Source organism: Eschrichtius robustus, chromosome 9 (assembly GCF_028021215.1).
Source record: "Eschrichtius robustus isolate mEscRob2 chromosome 9, mEscRob2.pri, whole genome shotgun sequence".
In the NCBI taxonomy this organism is placed as follows: Eukaryota; Metazoa; Chordata; class Mammalia; order Artiodactyla; family Eschrichtiidae; genus Eschrichtius; species Eschrichtius robustus.
Genome location: NC_090832.1, coordinates 68,472,447 through 68,486,348, shown reverse-complemented (window position 1 = coordinate 68,486,348; position 13,902 = coordinate 68,472,447). Strand labels below are relative to the sequence as shown.

The 13,902-nt window shown below is 49.7% G+C and overlaps 1 protein-coding gene across 2 annotated transcripts in view; it reads left to right on the top strand.

The window, feature by feature from the left end:
- The window catches only part of ANKRD6 (ankyrin repeat domain 6), a 202,776-nt gene that overhangs the window by 159,043 nt on the left and 29,831 nt on the right, over positions 1 to 13,902 (top strand). For both annotated transcript variants that reach the window (XM_068551459.1, XM_068551460.1), the window contains exons 4-9: positions 1,361 to 1,459; positions 3,108 to 3,206; positions 6,929 to 7,027; positions 8,410 to 8,508; positions 10,684 to 10,782; positions 12,338 to 12,415. In XM_068551459.1, coding sequence (XP_068407560.1) covers positions 1,361 to 1,459; positions 3,108 to 3,206; positions 6,929 to 7,027; positions 8,410 to 8,508; positions 10,684 to 10,782; positions 12,338 to 12,415 — 573 coding nt within the window. The remainder of the gene's footprint in view (positions 1 to 1,360; positions 1,460 to 3,107; positions 3,207 to 6,928; positions 7,028 to 8,409; positions 8,509 to 10,683; positions 10,783 to 12,337; positions 12,416 to 13,902) is intronic.

Here is a 13,902-nt window from a genome sequence, read left to right as displayed (position 1 = left end):
ATAAACTATACATAACACAAAATTGACCATTTTAACCATTTTTAAGTGTACAGTTCATTGGCATTAAGTACACTCACATTGTTATACAACCATCACCACCATCCATCTCCAGAACTTTTTGTTGGATTAAGTGCTTTTAAAGTGCATTGTCATTTGTAACAGGTTCCAGGGATATAAGTAGAATCAGCATTTGATTAAGGCTATTTATAGGTAGCAGTGCATCCTTCTTTAAAAAAAAAACCTCCATGTTTTCTGTATTCTAATCATCTTTCTTTCCTCTCTTGGGCTAAGGACCAGGAGTGCCCCAGGGCATGTCCTTTGCCCCTCCAGTGTTCCACCAGAAAACTGTTTATGTAAAACTCTTGCCAACCACATCATAGACCCCAAGAAGGGAAGGGAGGGACCTTGCCTCCTTTCACAGGTGAAGAACCTGAAGTCCAGCGAGGGGACAGGTGTCTCCCAAGGCTATGCACGACGCACATCTCCTGACCCCCTTGCCCTGCGCCCCTTCCGTCCCACCAGGAGTTTTCCACACTGTTCACCCATCTCCCCGTTCAAGCCTGCGCCCCAGGCTGGACTTGATTTCCTGAGTGCCTGTCAGAGATAAGATGTGCCCTCAGAGACTTCAGAACTCTCTCTTGTTACAGACTTGACTGTCTTACGTCTGGGATTTTAGTCCTTCTCTCAAGTGCAATTAGGGGAAGAGTCAAGTTCCCTTTGGCGCCCTGACAGAGAAAAAGAAGGTCGGCAATCCCAGGAATCTGATCACAGAGAAAGGGGTCAAATGCAGCATAAATCAGCGAGGATGCTGTCATGAAACATCAGAAGAGGCTTCTTAGAGCTGTGCAGTGACAGCTTGAGTCCCTGGCGTCCTCAGATGTCCTAGCGTAACCCCTGCATTGCTCCAGGCCAGGGCCAGTCAATCAACAAGTACACCCGCCCTCCGGTCATGAGTGCCGCTAGCTGACAGAGCAGGCTAGTGAGTCCTCTGACCCTGGGGAATGGGAGGACTCAGCAGGGAGTAAAGATTGCAGGCATTGCTGGTTCCATTGCACAGCACACAGCCCAGCTCTCAGACCCACTCTTCACAGATGTGACAGTCACACCGCCGTCCCCTTGGGTGACCCTCATCCGGAGGTCGGCTCTGTGGCCCAGGGCTGTTCTGCAGTTGGCTTAGGGTTACCACTGAGTTTGTGAACAAAATGACTGTTGCCGGCATGCACTGTCTACTAACTAGCCCGCCAAGCCCGGCTGGCGTGCGGTGATGGGGATGTCCCTGTGTCGAGCGGAGGAGCGAGGGAGCGAGTGGGGAGGGGCCGGAGAGAGCTGACTGCTGTCCCTGTCTCCCCGCCACCCGCAGGGCGATCAGACCGCCTTGCACCGGGCCACGGTGGTGGGGAACACCGAGGTCATCGCGGCGCTCATCCAGGAGGGCTGTGCTCTGGACCGACAGGACAAGGTGAGGAGGGAAGTGGGACGGGTCAGCCTGAGGACCCGCTCTGGGACCTGCCGAGCTCGTGAGATGCTGTCATTCCCGAGTCAGCGCTCATGCCTCAACATGAGGAAATCGGCCCAGGGTTCCTCCGAAAGAGTATCTGATATTGAATTTTTAAAAAGCTCATCCCTCTGTTCTGCGGCAGCAGTGGGCAACCATGTAAATATAAATGGTGAAGAAAACAAGTCTAGAATTAGTGACCTTTGGAGGCCTGGGTTGGGTAAGGGATGTGCCCCAGCCTCTCTCTGTTTCCTTTTTTTTTTTTTTTTTTTTTTTAAGATAATGGAGTGAGTGAATTTATTTAAACTACACTGGAAGAAAAAATAAGAAAAATCAAGTCTTTAAAAAATCCCAATGACATATTAATCCAGTGTTTTTAAATTGTCAAACCATCTTAAAACATGGGACTTTGCAATTAAGTGCAATCTGGCCTCTGTCCACTTTTTTTAAACAACCTTTTATTACAGTGTAACATACATATACAGAAAGGTGCACAACTAATACGTGTGCAGCTCAGTGAGTTTGCACTGCCTGAGCACATCTGTGTGAGCCCCCAGATCAAGAAGGAGGTCATTACCAGCACCCAGAAGTGCTCCCACCCGGGACCATTCGCTTTTCCTTCTGCTTCCTGCTTCCAGGCCACATATCCGCCACCACCATTCCCAGCACCTGGCCTTTGGTACAGCCCTCGAGACCCTAGACTTCCCCTGTGGGTGTCAGCAATATCAGGCCCGTGGCTTACTGTGTTGAATGAATGCCTAAGCCAGAGCCTGGACGCAGCTGGACACTGTCCCTGCACTGCCCCCAGCTGATGGCCCTGCGCCTGGCCTGGAACAGCCGGGAGGGCGTTTCCATCTCTCCTCTCTGTGCCCCTGTCCCCTCACCCCTAATCCCAGGTCCCACCCAACGCAGTTCATTGCACTTAATGTGTCTTTTTTTAATAGTAAGTTAAGCAAATACAAGCTATGTTTAATGGGTTGATTTCTATTGAAAAACCATCTATTGAGGACACTCGTTTACCTTATTTACAGGTAGATCACTGTCCTCAGTGCCTGCTCATTTGTTTGGGGCCCTGAGGCTTTTGGATTAAACTGGGAGAGATTAGATTTGGGGGAAGAAAAAGGAGCCGTGGAATCTACCTGTCTGCCCTTGGGGCCCTGGAACTTGTGAAGCTGGACTCTTCATTTGCCTGACCTTTGCAGGGTTCTCTCTGGGGCCGGAGCAGAGCAGAGGAGCCCTCAGGGGCGGTAGAGGTGGGGAGGAAGGGGCATCGTACCTCCTGATGCTACTTTCTATTACACATGAGCTGTGCATGGGCCCTGGAGCCTTTCTCACCCTGGGTTCCTGGAGAGACTCAAGCCCTAATGCCTGAAGTCATGCATTGTAATACATCCTAAATCTCGAACGCATCTGGAATGGCACTTGTTAGATACCATTTCTAGGAGAGTGGAGAAACTGACCACTCAAATCACTGCCTGGGTCCTGTGGTTCAGGTGAGAAGCCCCGGCGGGGAAAGGCCCCTGCTTGTGCCCTAAAGTACCCTGTGCTCTATTGACGACAGTGAGATGGACCAGGCTCAGCTGACGTGCTTTCTCCTGTGTGTGCTCTCCAGGACGGGAACACGGCCCTGCACGAAGCGTCCTGGCACGGTTTCAGCCAGTCTGCCAAGCTGCTCGTTAAAGCGGGAGCCAACGTGCTTGCCAAGAACAAGGTGAGGCCCGGCAGGTGCTAGGTCCCCTCGGTCACAGGTGAGGACAGCCCGGCCTGCCTTCCCGGAGGGCGCCTCCTCTCGCTGAGCAGAGCGAGGGCTCAGGGCCGCGGAACCTGGTGGGAATTGAAAGCTTGCAGCTCCTCGGCGGGCGTGATGCACGGGGTCCGTGTGGGGAGCAGGAGGACCCACCTGGGGCTCCGGCCTCCTGTGAGCGCTGCGGCTCTCCCTGCTTTCCCGTTGGTCTATGAGAGTGCGGTTTAGGGGGCCAGCCCTGTCCTGCGGGGACAGGAAAGGACAGCAGCCTCTCCTCTCTCTCGTCCTCTGTCACCCCCCTCTCCTCCCTCCCTCTCCTGCCGTGCTCGTTATCAGTGTGTCCCCGGACTAGTTCAGAAGCCTCACGGCAGACTGACCCATCTGCCCGATCCCTTTGCATCCTGCTGCCCCTCCGCTCAGAAACTTCCCAGGAAAGCTCCTCAGCCCGGCGCTGTCTGGGGCCTCCCCAGAGTGGCCTCAGCCTCTGTTGCTGTTGTCTCTCTGGGAGAGCTTGGCGTGCACCTCCTGCACGGCGGTGTGGGCTCACCGTCCCCTCCCGCTGCCCCCGCCCTCAGGGGTACCCTGTTCCTTTCCGCCCGCTGACCTCCAGCCCAGTCCCCGCAGGCCCATCGGGCGGTTTTTAGAGGGCTCTCTTGGACTGCACACAGCTCTGTGCTGTGTTGACTGGTGAAATGTTTCTCATGGTTCCCTCAGGGGCCGAAAGCTTGAGGAAAGCAGCAAGCCCTGCATCGTAACACCTCCGGTAATGCCTGGCTCACTGCCCGGCACGCTGGTGGCTCTCCATTTCTTCCAGGTGGTACATGTTCTGGAACATTATACCAACTCGAAGTAGGTGGTTTCCAATTAATGCATAGGGAGGCCTAAGCGGGGAGCCAGTAGAGTCTTTTGCAAGATACGTGATTTGTCTGTGACACAATTAGGGCTGTAAACCAGCCCTGGTGGGTCTCCACCACACTCCCTCCTGTCCCCTGCAGGGCCCCAAAAGTATCGTGTGGGAAGCCGTGTGTCCTCTCTCTAGATAAAGCAGCAGGGGCTGTTGGAAGCACAGGTGAGGTGCCATCCCATAAGAGGGACTTCCATTCTGCACCAGCCACAGCCTTTGGGGAAGCCTCTAGAGGTCCTTCTCTTTTTTTTTTCCCCCAGCTTTATTGAGGTATAATCTGACACATAAAATGGTAAGATATTCAAAGTGTACAACGTGATGATTTGATAATTCCCAGGGGTTAATGAACACATTGATTACCTCACATATTTACCTTTTGTGTGTGTGTGAGAACATTTAAGTTCTCCAATTAGCAAGTTTCAATTATAGAAGACAGTGTTATCAGCTGCAGTCACCACATTATGCATTAGATCCTCAGGCCTTGTTCATCTTATAGCTGAAAGTTTATACCTTTATACCAACCTCTGTGTATTTCCCCATACCCCAGCTTCTGGCAGCCACTTTTCTACTCTCTGTTTCTACGAGTCCATCTTTTTTTTCAGATTCCACATAGACATGAAATCATACGGTATTTGTCTTTCTCTAACTTATTTCACTTGGTGTATTGCCCTAGGTTCACCCATGTTGTCGCAAATGACAGGATTTCTTTCTTTTTAAAGGCTGAATAATATTCCATTGTATAAGAAAGGTGCTTACTCGGCAAAGTATAGCAGCCCTCGTCTGGGAGATCAGTACTCATTACTCAGGGTGGGGAAAATGCCTGCTATGTATATCTACCTAGGTCACAGTTTTTTTTAATTTCAGGTTTTGACATTGCAGCCTTTTGCGCCTGACTTCTTTCACTTTGCACAGTGGTTTTGAGAGTCTTTTATATTGTTTCGTGTATGATTAGTTAATTCCTTTTAATTGCTGAATAACGTTCCATTGTATGGATGTACCACCATCTGTATTCCAACTTATGTCTTTTCATTTTCTTCATCCAAATGCTTTTCAGCATAATTGATTTTTTTTTATTGGCAAAGTAAATTTTGGTATATTTCTACAGCCATCAGATTTCTTTTATTTCAGTCATTTATTCAACACATTTAATGACTCCCACGAAGCCAGCAGCTTTGAGACAACCTTCTCTGTGTGCACCGAGAATCATACCAAGCCGAGCCCTGAGCCTTGCCACAGGGAGCGGAGTGTTTAAAACAGGGGCAGAGCCTTCATTTTGGAGGACTAAGCTAGCAGTGGTTCTCTACCCGGCTGCGCTTTAAAATCTCCTAGGAAACTTTAAAAACACGGGGAGAGAGGGGATAAAACCAAACCCACCTGAGGACCAGGCCTGGGGTGACCAGCTGTACCGTTTTGCCCTGAGTCGGGGGGCGGGGTTTCCCAGCATGCCGGCCTTTCAGCGCCTACACCCGGGTGGCCTGGCCCCACCCCCTGGGGCGGGGCCATCAGAGGCGCCTGCGCAGCGGTCTGTTTAAAGGCCCCCCCCCCCCCCGGGTGATTCCAGCTTGCAGACGCGGGTTGATGACCAACGAGCTCTCGCAATTCTCGGGCTTTAGAACTCACCAGGTTCCTGGAGGTAACAGCGAGGAAGGCAGACTCTGCCCAGGCTGGTTAGAGCTAAGGTGGTGAGAGGAGAGTGAGTGACCCAGCAGCACACAGTTTTCCTCTATTTTTAAAAACTCGTTCGTCTTTTCAAGGGGAAGGAATATAAACCATCCTTGAGTATGGGCAGAACAGTGCTGTGTGATCCAGAGAGGAGTAAAGCAGGCCAGGGAAAAGCCCTAAACAGGCAGGCTGATAGCTCTGAGCCCGCAGCTGCAGGCCTGACGCGGCTTTTAAGCTCAGCAGAACAAACATTGAGCTTATGTATTTAATCTCCTGAGTCCTTGCAGGCTGACACCAAATCACGTTGCCTGTTTCTCTTGTTGCTTTTCTAGGGGTTAGCAGCAGCCTTGCAGGCCTTATTTCCATAGTTTCAAAGAGTTCTCTTCTTGTCACGAATTCTTTCTGCAACGTTGCTGTGGACGTGATTCTGACCTTTGGTTGCCATTTTGCCCTTGAAGGTAGAGTCCAAAAGCAAGAGGGGCTCTATCTGTGTGGGAAGTGACAGATGCAGTTGTATTATGGGCTGTTGGGTAGAGGCCTTGTCCGTAGTTCAAATTTTGATGTTTCAAGAAAAACCCAAGATTTGAAAAAAGCTTGCAAATTCTGTTAACCTTTAGCCTGCAGTGTTAGCTGTGGTCTGTTTGCCTTCCTGAGTCTGTTGGTAGGGTAGCCAACCAACAGCTACCCTAATACAGCTCTCCTCCGTGTTCCTCTTGTCGCTAAGAGGAACAACCTCGTGCACCTGCACAGCACTCTGCCATTAAGAAGGTGCTCTCCTAGGCTCTCCGAATCAATCCTCACAGCCTCGGCATGTAGGAGTCACGCTCCATTTTACAGGTAAGGAATTCAATTAAGAGCCTTGCCCAGTAGCTTGCAACGAGTTAAGTGGCAGAGCCAGGACTTGGAACCAAGGTTTCTATGAGCGATGTGACTCCTCTGCCCGTTTGGATTCCCAATTAAATGTTCTTGCCACTGAAGCCCTGGGACCACCGATCAGGAAACAGAGAACGTGAGCCTTGAGTCTTCTGTGGGTAAGTCTCGGCCCCCGGCAAGGCCTGCCCGGTGCAGGCCCGCGGAGGAGGGGTTGCTAACGTGTGCTCCCTTCTGTCTGCTTCCCTCCCAGGCGGGGAACACGGCTCTGCACCTGGCCTGCCAGAATAGCCACGCCCAGAGCACGCGCGTCCTCCTGCTGGGCGGCTCCCGCGCCGACCTCAAAAATAACGTGGGTGGACAAAACCGGCCTCCCTCGCGCGCTCTCATGTCGCCTCGGAAAATAACCCTGCAAGCATGCTAGAGTAGTCACATGTAGACAGGAAAAAGGGTTCGGGGACTGCCGAGAAAGTGTTCATTTGTTGCTAATTGCTAAGGGGTCCTTTAGGGGGATGGGAAGAGGAATCAACACTCGGAAACCCTGCATTTCTCCCATCCTTGCTCCCTCGCTCCTCAGCCTCACAGTCTGTTTTATTGCGTACAGCAGGCGTCTAGGAATGAAGCTAATTGTTTTCAGGAAGCCTCTGCGGGCAGAGGCTTCCTGAAAACTCTTAGCAAATATTGGTTGATGCTGTGCCCGGGAGGCCTTCTGATGCTCCACGCCCGGCGTCTACAAATCCATTACTGAGGCATCCTTGGGATGAGCTGATGGGCCAGTAATTCTTAGAGGTGCCTGACCTAAAAGGTGCCGTGGGTATCCCTCCTCCCTCCACGGAGCTGCGTTTCCTTCATGAAGCCCGTGTCTCAGCCACGTGACAAGACAATCTGAGGCTTCTCTCAAAAATGGCTTTAGCTGGGGCCCCCCTGATTGGGGGCAGGCTCATCTAAAGTGGTTCTGAGAATGCTCTGAACTTCAGCTTTGAGCTTGGTTCCTTCTTAATCCGGGGGGAGAAGGTTGTGCTGACGGCCAGCATCTCTAGACAGAACTAAAGCTTGAATGGAAACGCCAGGGGAGCACTGCAGAAGGTCACCACGTTGTCTCCAGTTCTGTTGTTTTCTCTCTGGGGGCAGGACTAAGGAAGGTCCTGATCCCGAGTTTTTCTGAATGCCCTGTTTTATGCTCAGCGATTGTTTCCTCATCAGCTCCCTAGACTGCATTGCTCCCCATGGGATACTGGGGTCCTACTAAAATGGGATGCACTTGAATTTTTTAGAGTACACGATCTTAAAGTCCAACGGCTCACCCTGCTCTCCTGGTCCTTTCAGCCATGATGGATCTGTGATGGGAAAGTCTCATTTCCAGAGCAGTGCTGTTGGTCTTAATCAGGATACTCCAGAGCCTTCGGATTGTAGGAGAGGCTGGGGTCAGCGGAGTCTTAGTAAATGCCAGCTAAGCAGAGCCTCCCTTAGCTCTTGTGAGGGTCTCATGGGGAGCAGGCATCCAGTGTATGAAACCCGAAACAGCCTGCGTGGTGGGGAAAAAGCAGGGCTGCAGACAGAAAAGGGCTGTGAGTTGTGGAGTGAGTGTCTGTGATAAAGGAGATGCTTATAATTCAGGCTGTTACCTTCTAAAGAATATATGCTAGTCTGCCAGCTTTTAAATGATATTTGCTTTTTATCTCCTCTGTTTTGTAACTGCTCAGACTGTGTTTAGAGTTTGATTTCTGTCCGCAGGCAGGCGACACCTGTTTGCACGTTGCTGCGCGCTATAATCACTTGTCCATCATTAAGCTCCTCCTCAGTGCTTTCTGTTCTGTCCATGAAAAGAACCAGGTCAGTGCATGTGTCCTCCCCCATGGTTAACCTGCAGGTGTGTTAGCACAGACGGGAGCAGAGGCTGCTGGGGGGCGGTGTCCTTTCCCAGCCTGGGTCTTGGCCAGTGCTGGCCTTTGCAGGAGCCATGGAGATCCTGTGGCCCTGGTTTATCTGGCCTCCTGGAGAAAGCATGCCCTTAGCATTCCAGTTCATATCACCACATTTGCGTAGTGAACATTTTCTGGAGATCTCGGGGTGGGTTTTGTTTTTAGTGTGATTTTTAAAAAGGAAACCCACAAGTAAGAGTGGCTTAGTAAGTAAGCAAGGCCATTAGGTGTCTCATGACTCCTGAGTTCTCTTACCTGAACTGCCACCTTTATGTGAGCTGAGGGAGTCTCTTTTCTGTAAAGTTCGGCACCTGATCAGTATCTACGCCATATACTGGGGTTTTGAAATCTGTGATTATTAGTGTTCTGTGGAAATGTGATTTTCATAGTTACTTGGATTTTTTTTAAGTTGTCTTGTTATTTATTGATACCTATACCTAAGTGATGCATTGTTTGACTTCTCTGAGTTTGGGTACGTAAATCTGAAATTAAAAAAAAAAAATTAGATTGTGATTCAGATTAAAAATGCCCTGTAATGGTGGTTACTGACCCTGGCCGCATATTAGAATCAACAGAGGATTTAAAAATACCATTCCTGAGTCCCACCCCAATGTAAATGATCAGAACATCTTGGGGTGAGGTCCAGGCAATGGTATTTTTAAAAAACTCCTGGCCTGAGTGTGCAGACAGGATTGAGAACCACTGACCTAATAAAATAGCTAAATTCTGTCATTCTACAGCCTCCCCATGGATTCTGCGTTCGTCAGGTTACCCCCAAACAGCCCTCACCAACCAGTGCAGCTTCTCAACCTGGGTGGTATATTTCAGTCACCTGCGAGCTTTGGGAACTCATCATGCCCAAGCCACACTGCAGGCCAATTAAATCAGTGTCTGTGTGGGACCCAGGCATCCTGGGTAGCTTTTAAGGCTTCCCAGCTGATTCCAATGAGCAGGCGAGACTGGGAACCACTGCTCCAGAGCGTCCCTCAAAACACACAACTAGGTGACTCGGGAATGAAACGAACACTTTCTTCGGCTACTTACCAGGGAAGGAGGGCCTTGGGATGGCGGGATTTTCATGCTTTACTTGTTCACCTGCCAGGAACGAATGAATGATTTCACTTCTATATTGGTCTGACTTATTCATGTCATTCTGTTTGGGAATTAAAAACAGTTTGCATTTGGAACTGGCCCACCAAGCTGCATTTGACATAGCCTTCTTTCACAGTTGATTGAAATATTTTTTTGTTAAAAACAACAACAACAACAAACTTATAGGCTATTTGGTAAGAGTTTGAAAACATCTGGTGTTAAGCGAATACTGATTCTCAGTGACTCCACCCAAACAGAAAACACCCTGGCCTGCAGGATGATTCCAGGTGGCCCTTTCACATCCCTGAGGATGGCTGCAGGGCTGGGATATTACTCCAGGGCCTGTGGAAGTAGCCATCTTCGAAGCTTCTGCTCATTCTAACTCAGAAACCAAGGGGTTCTCTGCCCACCCCTTGCCTGGGCAGAGGGACAGGGTCCAGAGCTCCTGGCTACCTGCCTGTGATCCTGCCTTCAGGTCAGGTCCCAGCATTCCCAACAACCCAGGCCCAGCATGACTTTGCCCCCTGCATTTAATCCTGTCCTGTGATTTCTGGCATCTCCACTCAGAAAGGAATGTGGTATTCGTGCATAAGTTCATTCAGTTCCAAGATCTCTTTCAAAAGAACCACATTTAAACAACAAGGTCCTACTGTATAGCACAGGGAACTATATTCAATATCCTGTGATAAACCATAATGGAAAGGAACATGAAAAAGAATATATATATAAAACTGAATCATTTTGTCATACAGTAGAAATTAACACAGCATTGTACATCAGCTATACTTCAATAAAATAAATTTTAAAAATAAAAAATGAAGTATGAGTTAAAAATAATAAAAGAACCACATAACACTTTAGCCAAGGTCAGTCAGTCTAAGACAGATTTTAGTTTGACTTTGAAAAGCCACCGCCAGGCCATGGAATAAAAAGCCAGAGGCCTGTGGGCCACGATCCGATGGGGTTTAGCGGGCTTTCTTCTGATTAATTTCAGGCTGGAGACACAGCACTTCATATTGCTGCTGCCCTAAATCACAAGAAGGTGGTTAAAATCCTACTGGAAGCCGGAGCAGATGGGACCATTGTCAATAACGTAAGTGGAGTTGCAACAGTGGTTTCTAAAGGCGTTCCCACCCCTTTCCAGATCGGGGCGTGTTGTCACTGCCTCGCCTCCTGCGGGACTCCAGAGCACAACCTCACCTAGGCTCACTTGGGAAGAGCGCGGCAGCAGTGACCCCACGATCCTGGGGCCCGCGGGGGTGGAACTGAGGGGACCCTTGCTCTCAGCAGCCCCACGAGTTACAAACCCTGAGGGCTCATATTCAGAGCCCTCAGGGTTACCTTTTGTGTGTGTGTGTGTGTGTGTGAGAGAACATTTAAGTTATTCAATTAGCAAGTTTCAATTATAGAAGACAGTGTTATCAGCTGTAGTCACCACGTTATGCATTAGATCCTCAGGCCTTGTTCATCTTACAGCTGAAAGTTTTTATACCTTTTTACCAACCTCTGTGTATTTCCCCACACCCTAGCTTCTGGCAGCCACTTTTCTACTCTGTTTCTACGAGTCCATCTTTTTTTCAGATTCCACATAGACGTGAAATCATACCGTATTTGTATGATTTTTGCTCAGCGAGCATGTCCTGGCATGAAAAAGGGTCAGGGGTGTGTAAGCAAACTGGCAAGTGGATGTTACCGAAAGTGAGTTCCAGGGCTTTTAAACGGATGTGGTCCTCAGAAAAACGGCCACCAGACTAATCTTCCTCAAAACTCCAACTGCTTTCTCTCCAAAATCGTCTTCTCTCATGCCCTCTCTCTCAGTGTCTCTCTCCTTCCTCTCCCCTCTCCCCTCTCCCCTCTCCCCTCTCCCATAGCAGGCACCAGCTCAGGCACCCTCTCTTCCTCGAGGTGGGCCTGTGATCTCTGTGCTCCTGAAATTGCACAGACTTGGGGGGCACTGGGGGCGGAACAGTTGTCTGGGGAGTTGGGGGTGTTGAGGCTGGTTGTCCCCCCTCCCAGCTCTAGTACCTGGATTGGTGGTACCTCCCCCATGATGCCGTGAGCACCTTTCCCTTCCTTTGAATCCCACTGTTTTCAACTCCTGGTCTGGGCTTTAATCTCCCTAGAGTCTCCGTTATGGCCATAGCTTCCTAAATGTTTTTCACAGTCCAGTTCCTGAGACTCTGTGGCTGGGCCCTGATCTGCCCTTCCAGGTGTTTTCTCCATTGTACTCCCGGAAAATGTATCGCTTGGCTGGGTTTTTATGATCCTTTGTGTTTTCTCAAGTGACATGTTCCACCTTGACCCCATCTGTTTTGTTTTGTTTTGTTTACCTCCTTCACCCCTTTTCCAGGAAGCCTTCCTGGGTGAGCAGTGCCCCTGACCCTTGTCTCTTAGAGCACCTGCTGCTCACCTGGTCAGCACTTACCCCGCGTGCCTGTGTCCTCAGGTGTGACTGGGCTCCCCGTTGGATGCATGAGGCTCGAGCAGGACCATGTCGCACGCACGGTTGTGTTTCGCGGAGCACGAGTGTAGGTGCTGCTGTGACCGGGAGCGGAGTCCCCAGCTCCCGGGGGAGCTGTCCCCGCTGGGCTGTGCGTGCGCGGGGCCGGTGTTCCGTACTCACTGGTCCTCCCTGTGCCTTTCCTTAGGCAGGCCGGACTCCACTGGAGACTGCCCGCTACCACAATAATCCGGAAGTTGCTCTCCTCCTCACTAAAGCGCCCCAGGTAGGATTTGTTTCATTTTCCGTTGTATTGATTATGCGGGGGCTGCAGGGTCGTTGGGATTCCGCGGGTTGCCATCTACTGAAGCCTAATTCAGACCAACTGAAGGAGGGGACGGATGGGCTTACTGTCCAGGCAGCAGGAAGTGTAGGGATCCACGTGAGCCTCCAGGATACCTGGAACCAGAGACCTCAGGCCCAGCAGGCTCTTCTCATACATGAGCATCATTTCCTCTCTGTGGCTGGATCATGGTTACAGCCAGTTTCCTGAATCATTTCCCAGTCAGGGAGAGGTTCCAGTTTAAAATGTCATAGGAGGGACTTCCCTGGTGGTCCAGTGGTTTAAAACTCTGTGCTTCCGATGCAGGGGGCGCGGGTTCGATCCCTGGTCGGGCAACTAAGACCCCACATGGAGTGCGGCACGGCCAAAAAAATAAATAAAAACGGTAAAACATCGTAGGAGAAGATCATGATTGGCGAGCCTGGGGCAAATGCCCGGAACAGGTGGGACAGAGGTGCTTTAGGAAGACGGTGGCATCCGTTTGACCGCGTGGTTAGAAGAGGTATTCCCCAGACAGAGGTGGGATGAGGCATCTGTCTGGGCAGACGAAGCCGTAAACGCCCACTAGAGGCAGTTGAGTACAGTATAGTTTTCTCCTTTTTTATTAAATAATGGTATATTGGCCATCATTCAATTTAAGAAGATGACTGATATCTTAGTTGAGGCTGAAACGATCTAAGTCACAAAGAAATTTAATAGTGATAGTTTATAAGCTATTTATAATTTTAGCACCCTGAAATAACTTGGTTTATAGTACCTTCCACAGACACGGAATTTTTATATAGTTGTGCCCACAATGTAGATACTCTTTGGTATTATGCCCTTTATCCTAACTGTAATAGGAAACTGTTCTGTAGGCATCACAGTTATTTATTACAGTGGAAGCATAATATTCTTTTCTTGGTTGCTGTTCAGTATCTTGTTAAACCATTTCCTTGATGTTAGACATTTAGGTTATTTCCCAGTTAGAGCTAGTCTGTTACCTTACAGCAAACACTGATTGGTTTTCCACCTTATTCTGGCTAATGCTGCAAGAAGACCAAGTCTTAGGGAGCCAGAGGGAGAGTCCGGACCCCAGCCTGCTGCACCATGGCCCAATCCCAACCAGCCTGCGGTTCTGCATGGCCTTGATTCCATTTAAGTTTTAAAAACATGCCTGATAATAGCTAGCAGTTTCTGGAAATGGTTAAGATTTTTGTCTCTTGCAAAATCAATCACCCTCTTGCCCGTGGAGAAGGTCCTTCTCAGTGGGCTCTGAAAATCCACAGAGCCCATGACAGGTGCGAGTCGAGTGCTCCTTTGGAAAAAGGCTCCACCTCTGTCTAGCTGTTTGCAAACAAATTCTCAGCAGAATCACCTCTGGGAATCCTGATTTAAAAAAAAAAAAAAATGCTAGTCTCTTGCGGATCAAAAAGGACAGGGTGCTATGT